We start from the raw sequence: 13,759 nt of genomic DNA, 5'->3' as shown, positions 1-13,759 counted from the left end.
TTCTTGACCCACGAGCCCCAGGTTCCAGATTTTCACGGACACAGGTGCTCTCGACAGCCCACCTTTGCTCTGCCCACTGCCACCTTCAGTCCAGGCTCTCCAGTCCTGGGAAGGTGCAGCAGTGCTCCCAGGCCCTCACCTGCCCCTCTGCCCACTTGCCCACACAGCAGCACAGCAGAGAGGGGCGTGAGGTCTAGTTCCTGCCTGTCTGGTTGGATTTCCTGGCCTTCACATAAAACTCTCTTGGAAATTCCTGGAACAGAATTGTCCCTGTCTCTCTTGTGGGCCCTCATGCCCCTCCTCTGGTGCCGTTCAGGAGTAGGCACGTAGCCAGTCCCTCCTGCCAGGTGTCTTGAGCCTGCCTGGGCTGATGCTGTTGCGTGGCCTGTGCTCCCTGTGCTCACAGCCGTGGCTGTGATAATGAAGTTGTCTCCCAGCCAATGCCTGGCGTCCACGAGTTGGGGTGTAAGCACTGAGGGAAAACAGTGGTTGAGTGAGAAACTTGTGGACGTGAACCTGGCCAGCCAGGGATGTGGCTGAGTCCTGGGTGAACACCTGCCCTGTGCGTGGGGGGCCCAAGTTTGCTGTGTGTGGCACGCTGACTGCCCTGCTGCTGCCAGTGTGGAGTGACGTGGAGTAGGAGCGGGTGCATGCAGCTGTCTCACTGCAGGGTCCGTGTGGGTTTTATTTTTAAGGATGGGAAGATCGAAGCCGAAGATTTCACTAGCAGGTTATACCGAGAACTCAATTCTTCACCTCAACCTTACCTCGTGCCTTTCCTGAAGGTGAGTTAAAGCCGAGCACGTGCAGTAAGGGCAGAAAGTCAGTTCTGGTCCAAAGGAGCTTTTCCATAACCCTGAGCCCTGACACTGGTCAGTCCATTCTGCTGCACCTGGGTGGAGAGAAGCGCCCCTGCTTCCTGGGAAGTAGGGGATACTCTGGGTGTGAGATTGTCTTAGGTGACCATTGCTGGCATTACATTTAAGGCTTTTAAAAAACACTGGGGATTTTGTTGTTTGACTAAAATTTACTTTTAAAACAAAACAGTTCTTCGAAAGAACAGCCCTGCTTGGGGGGAGGAGGGTTAGTGATAGGGTCTGCCGCAGGCTCTGTTGAGCTGGAGGAGGGTTCTGAAGTTAAGGAGTGAACCCTGCGCTTGAGCTGCCCCTGACTCTGTCATCTGTCTCCTCCAGAGGAGTTTACCCGCCTTGAGACAGCTGACCCCCGACTCCGCGGCCTTCATCCAGCAGAGCCAGCAGCAGCAGCCACCCGCCTCACAGGCCACCACCGCACTAACGGCCGTGGTGCTGAGCGGCTCTGTGCAGCGCACGGCCGGCAAGACGGCCGCCTCCGTGAGCAGCGCCCTGCAGCCCCCTGTCATCAGCCTCACGCAGCCCACACAGGTGGGCCCTGGCAAGCAGGCACAGTCTGCACCGCTGGTATGAAGGCGCCAGCCTTGCTAGTCCTCCACAGTGCCTACCCATGCTCCTGCTGGCCTCTTAAATACCAGCCACGGCTCAGAGAGCCCTTTCCTTGGGCAGGTGGGGAAGCTTCCGCGGGGAAGCAGCTTGGGTGTTATCTCCAGCGTAGACCATAGCCGGCAGCAGAGGCCCCGCAGTTCTGTTTGCTTCCCAGTCAGGTGAACCATGCTCCCTGGCACTGGCAGGCCTGCCACCTCCCGACACGGGGCATAGTGTGTCTCTTAGGTGGGTGCCCTCTCTGGTTAGGGAAACCTTGGCGTTGGGCGTGGGGCCAGAGGTGGGGTGAGCTCTCGTCTGGACGGGGTGGCCGGCTGGTGATGCTGGTGTGCTCTGGGGGTGCGCAGGTGGACCTGGGCTGCTGACGGACGGCTCCTCTCTTCCAGTGTGGGGCTGGCCCAGCTTCCGTCTTGAGGCCGCGTTCTCCACTGGAGCAGGGTGGTGTGTGCTTCCCCTGTAGGCAGGTGACTCCTCAGAGTAGAAAAGCAGTTTTCACACAATTCGAGAGGCTCTGTCCCTCTAGGAGCGGCTGGACAGTGACTCCCCAAGCTCCTGGGCCTCGTAGCAGGCTGTGTTCTGCCAGGCAGGCCAGGCTCTGCAGTGCCCACTCAGTGCTTGGCCATTGCATTTGGTGGGCCTTCCTGCAGTGAGAGCAGGGTGAGGTGTGGAGGAAGGGAAGTGGCCATGGTAGGGGTGTTCTCTGCCCCTGGGGTCCCTGTGGGGGATCGTGTGCCTTTGCTTTAGCATTGTGTAAGGATGGAACCGTCCTATTCAGTCACTGCAGCTGACCGGCCCACAAGGCGAACTCTGTTGAAGGAAGACTTTGTGGGCTGTCTCTTTATTGGGAAGTTTTGGCCTCTGGCCCTCGATTATTCCAGTAGCATCATAAACTTTCCTCTTGGAAGTGTGCTGTGCTCAGCAGTAGGGCTGCAGTCTACGTGTGCAGCTGACTGGCCGGGGGATTTGATCTGTCTGTTTCACACCAAGGCCTGAGGTGGTGGCGGGGGCTTTTCTTGGTGCTCTGCAGGCTCCTTAGTGGAGCTGCTTGGGACTCAGCCTGTCTGGTGTGAACCTGTGTGTTTCCTTGCAGAAATGGCTCCTATGCAAAACGCTCCTTTAACCTAGCCCCCCCACCCCCCGCGTCCCCTGCAACTACTTCATGTCATAGTGTGTACATACTAGGACACCTTATTCAAAGTCAGAAACACCTAGCCAAACACCTAGCCCCCAAAGGTTTGCAGCAAGGCGATATAGATCTGAGCCGTGTGTCCCTGCACCCCTGCTTTCTGGGGTAGGGTACAGTACAGGAAGTGGTCAGTACCACCAGCTCTGGAGCCTGCTGTGTTGACAGGGTCTGGACAGTGGAGTTGGCAGGGCCTGCAGTAGGGGGACTTGCCCCAGCACAGCCTGTGAGGTAGTAACAGGGAGCAGGCTGTGCCTGGAGCACAGGGCCCCGCAGAGCCAAGTTCAGGGGGAGCTCAGCCCCAGACCAACACAGAGGCCACCCATCTCGGGAAACTTAGCTAAGGAAAAACCATTTGTCTGTGGCCACCAGGCGGCAGTGTCACTTTGACAAGTGGGAGAGAGGTCTGATACTGCTGCCCTCCGGGATTGGTCTTGCCCTGTACAACCTGGGAGCAGCAGCCCTGGGCTTCCTCTCCCCTGCCCTGGCCCTGTGGACCCCCACACACAGCGCTGGCCTGGGTTCTGGGGCCAGGCTTCTTCTGCACCCTGGGGCTGAGGAGCACAGGTGTCTTCTTAGAGCTTCTCCATGGGTGGGACGGGACAGGTGAAGGGACTTGGTGCCCTTGGGAGTGTGCTCACATGCTGTGCTCTGCTGGCTCTGCCCCAGGTGATCCAGCAGCCCCCGAAGCCAGGAGCCCTGATCCGGCCTCCGCAGGTGACCTTGACCCAGACGCCCATGGTCGCCCTGCGGCAGCCTCACAACCGGATCATGCTCACCACTCCCCAGCAGATCCAGCTGAACCAGCTGCAGCCAGGTGAGGGCAGGGCCAGCCTCAGTGGGGCCAGCCTCAGCGTGCTGCTGTCGAGGGGAGAGCGTGGCCTCAGGCCCACCATTGAAGATGGACTTTAGTGGTGGCATTTGTGATATGTAGCCAGCACCGTCACCAGTGTGGTTTGGAAAATGACCTGTGTCAGTCTCTTTTCTGAGACTGGATCCCACTGTGTTGCCCGACTCGTCCTGGCATGGGCAATCCTGGGCCTCAGCCTTCCAAGCCCTGAGCCTCCAGGGCATGCACACACGCTGCCTTGTTGTCACTGCTTGTCAGCTGGCACTCCTGTGCTCCAGGAGGCTGGGGAAGGGAGATGCTTGGGATGGGCTTGGACTTTGGCTGTAGTCTGGCTCTTGAGCACGTCCCTTCCCTGGAGACTGAGGCGGGCTGTGCCTCTGCTGACAGCCCTGCGCTCCTGTCCTTGCTTTGCAGTCCCAGTGGTGAAGCCCACCGTGTTACCTGGAACCAAAGCCCTTCCTGCCGTCGCCACGCAGGCAGCAGCCGCACAGAAAAACAAGCTCAAGGAGCCTGGGGGAGGTTCGTTTCGGTAAGGATGAGCCTGAGCGCTCCAGGAGACCACGGAGGAGAGCCCCGTGCCCTTCACCACGCCCTTGGGGCTCCCGTGGGCACCTGGCAGCCACATCCTCAAGGAGTCTTTCCCTGATCCTGACCTCACATCTGTCGGAGCTGCAGCTGGGAGGCTTGCTTCCTCCCCCAGCAGGAGGGGAAGGTGCTGGCTACCTGGCGCTGGTGGACATGCACTTTCATCCTGCCACAGCCAACGCTCCAGGTTCCCATCTCGGAGCCAGCACCTCGTAGGCCAGGTGCTCACAGCACTTCAAGGGGCTGCACTGCCTTGGTCTCTGCTAAGGGCCAGTCTGAGCATCCCCTAGAGGCACAGAGGCTCCTACAGGGACGTGTCCTAGAGCTGTAAGCTAGCCTTCACTGTGACCAAGCAGAATGGCACTTCCCCTTCTCAGGTGCCCCAACCTCAAGCCATCAGGCATGTAGGGCTGGGCAGCCCCAATGGTCCAGCAGGGGTGCTTGTCACCTGGTGGGAAAGGGAGGATGACTACAAGGATCAGAAAAGTCAGTGAGCCACTTTCCTGGGTGCCCTGTCGTCTTGCTGTCCAGAAAGAGTGCTGGAAGTAGAGCAGAGGGGACGAGCTACAGACAGCTGATGGCTTTGATGCAGGATTGACATGTGGCGGCTCATACCTTAGGTCTGGTGAATGTCTGGTGCTCGACCTTGTCCTCCGAGAGCTGTTTTCTGTTGAAGGAAAGAGGGCTGCGTAGCGAAGAGGCTGATTGGGACTGGGCAAGGAAGGGTGTTGAGTGGAGGCCACCTGCCCGACAGAGCAAGGCTCAGGCAGGAGTATGAGCTACCCAGGTGCCTCTCTCAGTGGCCACGGCCGAGGCTGTGAAATAGCAGAGGGCTGCCCTTGGGCAAGATGGAACCGAGCCCCTGTGCAGAAGTCAGATACTGGGTGGAGTGTGGCTGGGTGAGGGTTAGGGCCAGTACTCAGCCTCATGGTGGCTCCCTGTCAGATGCCCGTCACCTGAGGAGGCACCACCCCACCCCGTAGTACTGGATAGGTATCAAGCTGAATGCTCCTGGGGTGGTGGTCGTGTGTGGGTGGGTCTGAGAGGGCTGTGGCTGCAGGTGGCTGGGAGCAGGTGTCCACATGGTGGGTGTCAGGTGGGCATCTCTCCTAAGTGGGAGAGTTGTTGGTGCTCTTCTTCCGAGAACCTGTGATTGTTTTAAAACTAAATTAATGTTAGTGGTAAATGTTGTTTTGGTACCGGGGATTGAACTCGGGGACACTCGACTACTGAGCTATATCCCCAGTCCTATTTGTATTTCATTTAGAGACAGGGTCACACTGAGTTGTTTAGTGCCTGGTTTTTGCTGAGGCTGGCTTTGAACTCACAATCCTCTTGCCTCAGCCTCCCAAACTGCTGGGATTACAAGCATGTGCCACTGTACCCGCCAACCTTTTGGTACTAGGAATTGAACCCAGCATTGTTTAAGCACTTAGCTGCATCCCCAGCCCTTTTTATGTTTTATTTAGAGACAGGACTTGCTTAATTGTTGAGGCTGGCCTCAAACTTGTGATCCTTCTACCTCAGACTCCCGAGCTGCTGGGATTGCAGGTGTGAGCCACTGTGCCTGGCTGGTGGTAAATTTTTTAAAAAGAAGGTTTCCCATGGTGCAAAACCCTCAAAGCAATTGGTTTTTGCTGTCCTGGAGGTGGTGTGGACTCTGGTTGAGTCTCCTTCACAGCCACGTGCAAACTTAATTTCAGCTCTAGGCCTGCGCTGTGGTGAGTAAGGCAGAGAGGCTCCTCTAGAGAAGACAGGACCCAGCCAGCAGCTTCTTGTCCCCATGCCTGCTGTCACCAAGTCAGAGCCACCTCAGCGCTGCTCTTGATGACTTTCTGTGCAGCGTGCATTATCTTTCTCCCTTTTTTTCCAGGGACGACGATGACATTAATGATGTTGCGTCAATGGCTGGAGTAAACCTGTCGGAAGAAAGTGCAAGGATACTGGCCACAAACTCTGAGTTGGTGGGCACGCTGACGAGGTCCTGTAAGGACGACACCTTCCTCCTCCCCGCGCCATTGCAGAGAAGGATATTGGAAATAGGTGAGTCTGCACTGCGGGCGCCACCAGGATCCTTGGAGTCCACCTGTGGGCTCGGTGCTCTGTGACTTTGATAGAGACTCAGCGCGCTCCCCTGCGCAGCTCTGTGGCGGGTGTGTGGGGCTGCAGGTGAGCATGCCTCTGTCTTGGCGTGGGGTTCGCCTGGTTGTGACTTTCGTGTGATTGATGTCGACGGTTCTCAGGTAGTTGACTCTCCTCCACACGCTTCCTGCCTGGGCGGTCCCTTGAGTGCACAGAGCAGTGTCGGGAGAGATGGTGAGGTAGCAGCCCCAGGAGGACGTGCAAATGACCTTAAAATACTTTTTTTTTTGCCTGCTCTGTAGGTAAAAAGCACGGCATAACGGAATTACATCCAGACGTAGTAAGTTATGTATCCCATGCCACACAGCAAAGGCTACAGAATCTTGTAGAAAAAATATCTGAAACGGCTCAGCAAAAAAACTTCTCCTATAAGGTAATGGGGCCGTTTTTCCTGAGGAGAATGTCTTTCTATTGTCGACCCCTGACCATCCAGGCTGTCTGGAAGCTGCCTGTCCACGCTGGGCAGAGGGTGGCGGTGTCCCCAGTGCCCTGTATACCTTTGCACTTACTTTCTTAGCCACTTGGGCCTTTTAGGGCTTTTAGCTGCTCTGTAGGCCTGGGCTAGGGAGGAAGGCCAGGAACTTGGGGGAGGGTGCTCTGATGGGAGGGCACCTTGGAAGGTGGACCTGCAGCTTCAGAAATCACGGAGTCTTTGCCTTCCTCAGTCCCAGGGCTCCCAGAACCTGCAGGTGCCAGGCCCTTCCCTGGCCTTGATCTGAACCTGCAGGCTGCAGATCTGCAAGGCAGAATGTGCCTTCCTTTTTAGCAGTCACACCAGTGGCTGGGAGCTGGGAGAGGCACGTGCTGCACACTCCCTGGGCCAGGGTCAGCACCTCAGAGCAGTGTCTAGAACACACTCAGCCACTATGTCTTTAAATGTTTCTGTGTTACTGTGGGAAATTTAAAATGAATCAGATGATGTCAAAGTATATAAAACAGAAACTGTCCCGAGAGACCCCAAAATAAACAGCATGAGACTTTACCCTGACTGTGGGCAGGTGGAGTCATCCAGGGAGACAAGAGGAGGCTGTGTCCACTGCAGATGGGAACAGACCAGGGGAGGGGACTTGTGCACAGTCCATCCAGCCTGCTGGGTTCCAGATTCATGACAGACAATATTTTTGCTTTTTTTTTTTTTTTTTTTCTGTAGGATGATGACAGATACGAGCAGGCAAGCGATGTCCGGGCTCAGCTCAAATTTTTTGAACAGCTTGATCAGATTGAAAAGCAGAGGAAAGATGAGCAGGAGAGGGAGATCTTGATGCGGGCAGCAAAGGCAAGTGCTGCACTGCTCCCAGCTCCCTGGGACCCCCGTCCGCTCTCACAAACTCGCCTACAACTCTGGGTTCTGAGTAACCAAAGTGGTGTTCGGTGCTGGCCTTGAAGGAAAGGTGGCCGGGCACTTGTACGTGGAGCTGCAGAGTGGTGCCTGTTTGCTCTGAGCGCTCTCTGCCCTCAGAATGTAGAGCTTCCTTAGATTCCTGCTGCCTCCGTCCTCCAGGTCCAATCCACCTAAGGCAGAGTGCAGTGGGGCAGCCTCCTGCTGCACACTAGACCACAGCTCAGGCCCACGCTGCCTTCTGAGCCAAGCATGGCGCTCGTGCTCATCGCGAGAGTCAGACTGAGGCCACGCTGCCAGCAGGGCCTGCTGGGAGGCGCAGGGGATGGGGCTTGGTGCTGGGACCCAGCCCTTGCCCCAGCCCTTGCCCCAGCCCTAGAGCCTGCAAGGCTGTGCCGCCTCGCCCACTTTGCACCTGATGAGCCAGACCTGTGCTGAACTGGTAGTGTCAGTCAAGACCATCCCTAAGATCCATTGCATCCGGTGGCACTGATGTTTCTTAGGCATAATGATTTTCCCCATAGTGTGCAGCTGAGGTTTCCAGCCTTTGGCTATAAGCGTGTAAAAAACTTATAACCTAGAAAATGTTATGAAATGAATAAGGTTTACACATCTGTTTGGAGATGCACATTTAGGTCATAATTTGTTTTTCCTTTTAATTTTTAAAAATAGTCTCGATCCAGACAAGAAGACCCAGAACAATTAAGACTGAAGCAGAAGGCGAAAGAGGTGAGCTCACCAGCCACAGGGTCCACTGTCACTTGAAGTCCATGTCACCTAGACTGACAGGAGAGACCACATGGGGTTCCTGAGCACGGCATTGATGTAGCTATTTAAAATGCTGCAGATGTGAAGATATACCTGTCAACGGTGTTTTCCAGTGCAGACAGCTTGTATCCTGCTTTTAGGTTTAACAGTGACTGTGGGTGGGACTTATTCTCTATACTTAAACTTGTTTTTACTCTCTGGGTGTTTTAAGTTGAGCATCTATTGCTTTTTAAAAATACTTATTTTTCTAGTTACAGAATATGCTCACTGTTAAAAAAAAAAAAGCCAAAATACTAAAGAAGTTACAGTTTAGAAAATTTCAGAGAGCGCTTGATATCTGCACCTTTGCTTTTGCTGTTAAGTAAAAACATGCATGAAGCGATGGTCCTTGTTTCCTTTCCAACATAAAGATGCAGCAGCAGGAGCTGGCACAGATGCGACAGCGGGATGCCAACCTCACAGCCCTGGCAGCGATCGGGCCCAGGAAAAAGAGGAAAGTGGACTGTGCAGGGCCAGGATCTGGAGCAGAGGTACGGCAGCACTGAAGGGGTGGTCTGGAAGGGAGCGTCTTAGAGACCCTTCCTCAGCAGGCAGACTCGCACTGGAGCCCACGCTTAGGTTCACATGTCCTCCCACCGCCTTGGAGTCTGTTTCGCATTTAAAACTGACATTCAGTTCCACTTTCTTGAGGGTATCAATAGTTTGCACAAAGGGAGGTCACCATGGTTTGCTGGTGAGACTTGGGAGGGACTCCAGGGCAACTCACACTCTAAGCAGCGAGCCTGAGGCTGGCCGCGTGCCTGAAGGGCAGGGGCTGGAGAAGACCTGCAGGAGGGCGAGCTGCACAGGCTTGGGGAAGAGCCCTCACGGATGTCCCTGTGCGTCCCTGTGCCTGAGTTTTGTTAGTTTCTTGTTTGTTACAAACCTAGTTTTAATACATCGTTATTTTTGCTGTAATTTGTTAATTTTTTTAAAGTAAATTTCATGGAAAAAACCACATCATCTCTTATTTACCTGTTTACTTGTCTTCTCTTGTGCACTTGGTTCTTTGCTACTGTTAGAGATACCGAGGTGCTGCAAGGAATCAAATGGTGCTGGGAGGTGGGCAAGGCAGGCCTTCCTCCTGCCCCAGGAGTGCACTTCAGAGCCTGGCTGGCAAGCACACCTGGGCGGGTCGTCCACCCAGTGCTGTCCTTTTCTCTAATAGGAGGAGCTGAGGGTTACAGTCTGTGCTTTTAGCTAATTTTAAAATTGGGTGGGCAGAGGAAAGGGCTATAGTTAAAATGTAGACAGTTCAACCTTATGTCCCAGTTAAGGTGCAATGCTATATTCTGTAAATAGACCGTCTAACTTTCTGTTTCCCACAGGGCCCCTTTTCCTTTGTTACACCTCTTGGTTTCATTTTCATTGTACCCTTTGGCATTACCGTCCACCTAGTCATGCTAACTTCCTGAGGTGGAAAGGCCCATGGTAATGACTTCTGCCCTTTCAGCAGAGGGCCATCCCGGTGAGGAGGAGCATTTGGGAAGGTCCTTTCCAGCTCTGTTGAAGTTGTCTTCTTTCCAGGTCTTGATTAGAATTGAGTCTCCCGGCTGGAAGTGATGAATTGCCAACTCTAGAGGAGGGGTCTGAGCAGCAGCTCATAATTTCCTTACCCCCCCACCCAAACCAAACAGAAAACCCAGAGGGTCTCAGATTGACTCAGAACAAACGTGTGATTCTGACAGAGTTTTTTCTGATATTTACCAGTAAGTCCTGTATAAAAACCCTAACCCTTTGTAACCTCCCAGTTTTACTGACTTTCAGCAGGACTGACACATATATCTCAAGCAAAAGAACCATTGTCTTATCTTTTAAATGTCCGTGTGTGGCTGTGTTTTCATCATACTTTCCTGCCAAGTGTCTAAGACCAAGGTGGTGGAAATTGACCTCTTTGGTACACACTGTTAGAGTCCGCGGAGAAGTCAGGGATCCCTCTGGGAACTTGTGAGAAGCCTCTTGGCTCCTTTAGCTTTTCTTTACTAGTTGTGCCATCTGCTGGGATTGTTAGGGTCTTGCTGACCACATGTGGATTCCCTTGGAAGCATCAGGGACATTTCCTGTCCAGTAACCCTCCTTTTTTTTCACAATGTGCACTGGTTGGCTTCCTGCTCTCTAGGATCCTCTTGATCCCCTTGATCATAGGTCAGGTGACTCACTGGATTTGTAGAGCCCTTACAGAAGTCCTGTTGTTCCCTGAAGTTTGGCTGACCTAAGAGGACGAGGGCCAAAATATTGGCTGTTTTTACCTTAGCCCTTTTACTTCTTTAACTTTGGTCTCCAAGTTGTTTTGAACATCCAGCAGGCCAGTTTCACCAGTCTTAAAGTGGGAGTCAGTATCAGTCCTGGAGGCCAGCTTTATATCCTGTCTGTCCTGTAGGTGAGGCTTATTGTCTCAAATCAGTGGCTCTGCAAAACATTTAACAAAGTTATACATTTTTACAAGAAAAAATATAAAATGAAATCATTAATAGCAAAGAACATTCAGTTTGTGTTGTAGCTATGAACCAAGAAACATGATTTTTATAATCCTAAACCTTTATTTGGTTTTTTATTGTGTCCTCTGTTTATTTTGAGATGACAGTAATCTTTACAATAAAAACCTCTCCTTTGAACACAACTTTAAATGAGCTAAGTAGGTCTGGTCTACTTTGGAGCCATGCTAGTAGGGTGAGAGGCAGAGCCTTGTCTCGGGTAAGGAGGGGCTCTGGACAAGTAATACAGTACAGCATTACATCTGAAACATGAATCAAACAAAAACTAAGAGAACTCGTAACTTTATTTTGGTAGAAAAAGTGGCAAAGTGCTTTTGTGTTGCAGTGTCAGCCTTTGAACAAATTAGACTCTCCTTATTACCTCACAAAAATACATTTAAATTCCTATTCCAGTGTAAAAAGTAGCACAAAATTTTATATATCTTACTGATAACAGGTTACGTTTATCCAGTTACAGAACATTAAATGACATAAATAAATGCTCAGTAGCTGGGCACAGTGGAGCACGCCTGTAATTCCTGTGATTTGAGAGGCTGAGGCAGGAGGATTGCGAGTTCAAAGGCAAAAGTGAGGCACTAAGCAACTCAGTGAGACCCTGTCTCTAAATAAAATACAAAATAGGGCTGGGGATGTGGCTCAGTGGTTGAGTGCCCCTGAGTTTAATCCCCAGTACCCCTCCCCCAAGATATAAATAAATACCTGATTAAATTTGCTATTTCTATGTAAATCCCAAGGAGATTACCATTACAGATCACTTTGGTTTGGAGAACACCAGCATGGTAAAGTGTTCATTTAAGCTTTTTGGTACATACATTATCTCTAGTCACATATTTAGGGTGTCTGGCAAAGCTGACTCAGTTCATGTTTTAAAAATTTGTCCAGAAGAGAATGGATCCCCATTAATGCCTCTCTCATGGTTGACTTTTTTTTTTTTTTTTTTTGTACTGGGGTACTTTTGCCATAAGCCACATGCCTGTTCCTTTTATTTTTTATATTTTATTTAGTTACAGGGCCTCACTAAGTTGCTGAGACTGGCTTTGAACTTGCAATCCTCCTGCCTCATCCTCCTGAGCCACTGGGATTACAGGCGTGGCCGTTGTGCCTGACCACTCACGTTTCTGAACAGAGGCCCTGTCGCACACACGACCTCTCGGGTGTCCCGACCACCCAGGAGGCACCTCTCCTTGAGCTCAGGAGTGGATTTTCCTGCTTTGGTTCTTGTGTGGATTTACTTGTTTACCGTGTGCTTGTTGGGCCCATGTGGGCCTCGGGGACCACAGTTTCCTCCCCCTTCCAAGGCCACGACAGGTAGTGGGACAGGCCTCCTCGGAGGAAGGGGTTCCCATGATCCCCGGGTGACGTATGGAGCCCCATTAGATCCGTGGTCAGCAGTGCTGAGGTGCAGTAAAGAGACCAGTGTGGTTGGGATTGGGCTGGCCAGGCAAACACGCTTCTTCCTGAGGGCGTGCTGCTGCCCTGGCTGACAGGTGCACCAGCAGCACCCAGCAGTACCCACCAGCTTTCCTCCCTGTGGGGGCCACCCCCTGCTCTGATAGGAGGAGCTTGGGGTTACAGTCTACGCCACTGGCTGGCTTTAAGATTGGGTGGGCAAAGGGGACATGTCTACAGTTAGTTACGAGTTAGTGTCTACAGTTGGGTTTTATACTGCCACGTCCTCTGGCTCCGAGGACAGCCTGGACGTCAGGCTCCCCGCATGCAGGTCTGCTGGGGACCCAGGCTCCACTTCCACTGACTTGAAAGTAAGTAGTTGTTTCATAACGTTCTGAGGGACGTCCTCACTGGCCCCCACTCCTGTCCACTCAGTGGCTGACTCTTGAGGGATGTTCTCAGGGCTCTGAGGTTCTGGGCAGTGGTTGTTTTCTCCTGCAGAACTTCAGGGAGTTGTCCTGCTGGGTTCTGTGTTGAAGCGTGGTTCCTGGATGGGCAGTCGGCCTCAGGTCCTCTGAGCTGCGGCTCCTGGGTCAGCTTCCCACCGTGTTGGGAACAGTACGGCCCTTGTTTCTCCAGTGCTTTTTCTCCCTGGTCTTCTTCTGCATGGACTCCAGTTCCGGGCAGGTCAGACCTGTGGGCGTTGCCCACAGGCACTGAGGCTTGTGTCCACTTACTGCCGTGTGTTTCTCTGACGATTCCTGCTGCTCTGTCTTTAGGTTCTCAACCAGACAGAGTTCTGCCATCTCCAGGTGTCTGTTAGGCTCCAGGGACGTTCTCACTTGTGAATGTATTTTTCAATCCTAGGACTTCCGTTTCTTTTTTCATTTCTAATTAGTGACTGAGGTTTCCTGTCTGCCCCTTACTGAGGCCATATTTTCCTGTAAATCTTTGAACATGTGAAGTTTTTGTCAAGTCCGATACCTGGGCCGTCTTACTCATTCTCTGTTGATACCTTCCTCCTGTCTCTGCGCATCTGTGAGTGTGGTTGGGACGCTGGCTGCTGTGGGTGTCACGGGAGGCTCTGGGCTCGCTGCCTTCCCCTGAAGCGGCCGAGTCTTGTTCAGCAGGCAGACAGTTGTGAGCGGCACATCACTGTGACCCTTACTCCGAGGGAGAGCCCTTTCTGGCATCTCAGCTGGCCGTGCTGCGTGGGCAGGCTGGGCTCGCTCCTCTGCAGCTCTTCTGCCCTCGGCTCTGTAGCAGCTGCCAGTCGCTGCACTTGGGTTATCTTGCCCACTCACCAATGTGGAGGTGGGTTCTGGGGCTGTTGGCAGCCTGTGGACCAGGTGTGCTGGGGCTCGCCTGCCAAGTGCCAGTAGTGACCTCCTGGTGTGGAGACTGGGTTTTTGGCCGTGGGGTGTCCAAGTGGTCCAGGGGAACCCTCCCAGTGCGAGTTAGGTAAAGAGCTAGAAACCCAGGCAGGCATCT

General features: G+C 53.0%; 1 protein-coding gene across 1 annotated transcript in view; it reads left to right on the top strand.

The window, feature by feature from the left end:
* The window catches only part of Taf4 (TATA-box binding protein associated factor 4), a 70,040-nt gene that overhangs the window by 47,764 nt on the left and 8,517 nt on the right, over positions 1-13,759 (top strand). The window contains exons 6-14 of the mRNA XM_078052092.1: positions 696-785; positions 1,194-1,439; positions 3,331-3,478; positions 3,926-4,040; positions 5,970-6,139; positions 6,481-6,611; positions 7,389-7,514; positions 8,250-8,306; positions 8,756-8,875. Of these exons, the coding sequence (XP_077908218.1) occupies positions 696-785; positions 1,194-1,439; positions 3,331-3,478; positions 3,926-4,040; positions 5,970-6,139; positions 6,481-6,611; positions 7,389-7,514; positions 8,250-8,306; positions 8,756-8,875 (1,203 nt within the window). The remainder of the gene's footprint in view (positions 1-695; positions 786-1,193; positions 1,440-3,330; positions 3,479-3,925; positions 4,041-5,969; positions 6,140-6,480; positions 6,612-7,388; positions 7,515-8,249; positions 8,307-8,755; positions 8,876-13,759) is intronic.

Source organism: Ictidomys tridecemlineatus, chromosome 5, assembly GCF_052094955.1.
Source record: "Ictidomys tridecemlineatus isolate mIctTri1 chromosome 5, mIctTri1.hap1, whole genome shotgun sequence".
Taxonomy (NCBI): Eukaryota; Metazoa; Chordata; class Mammalia; order Rodentia; family Sciuridae; genus Ictidomys; species Ictidomys tridecemlineatus.
This window is presented reverse-complemented; position numbering and strand designations above follow the sequence as displayed.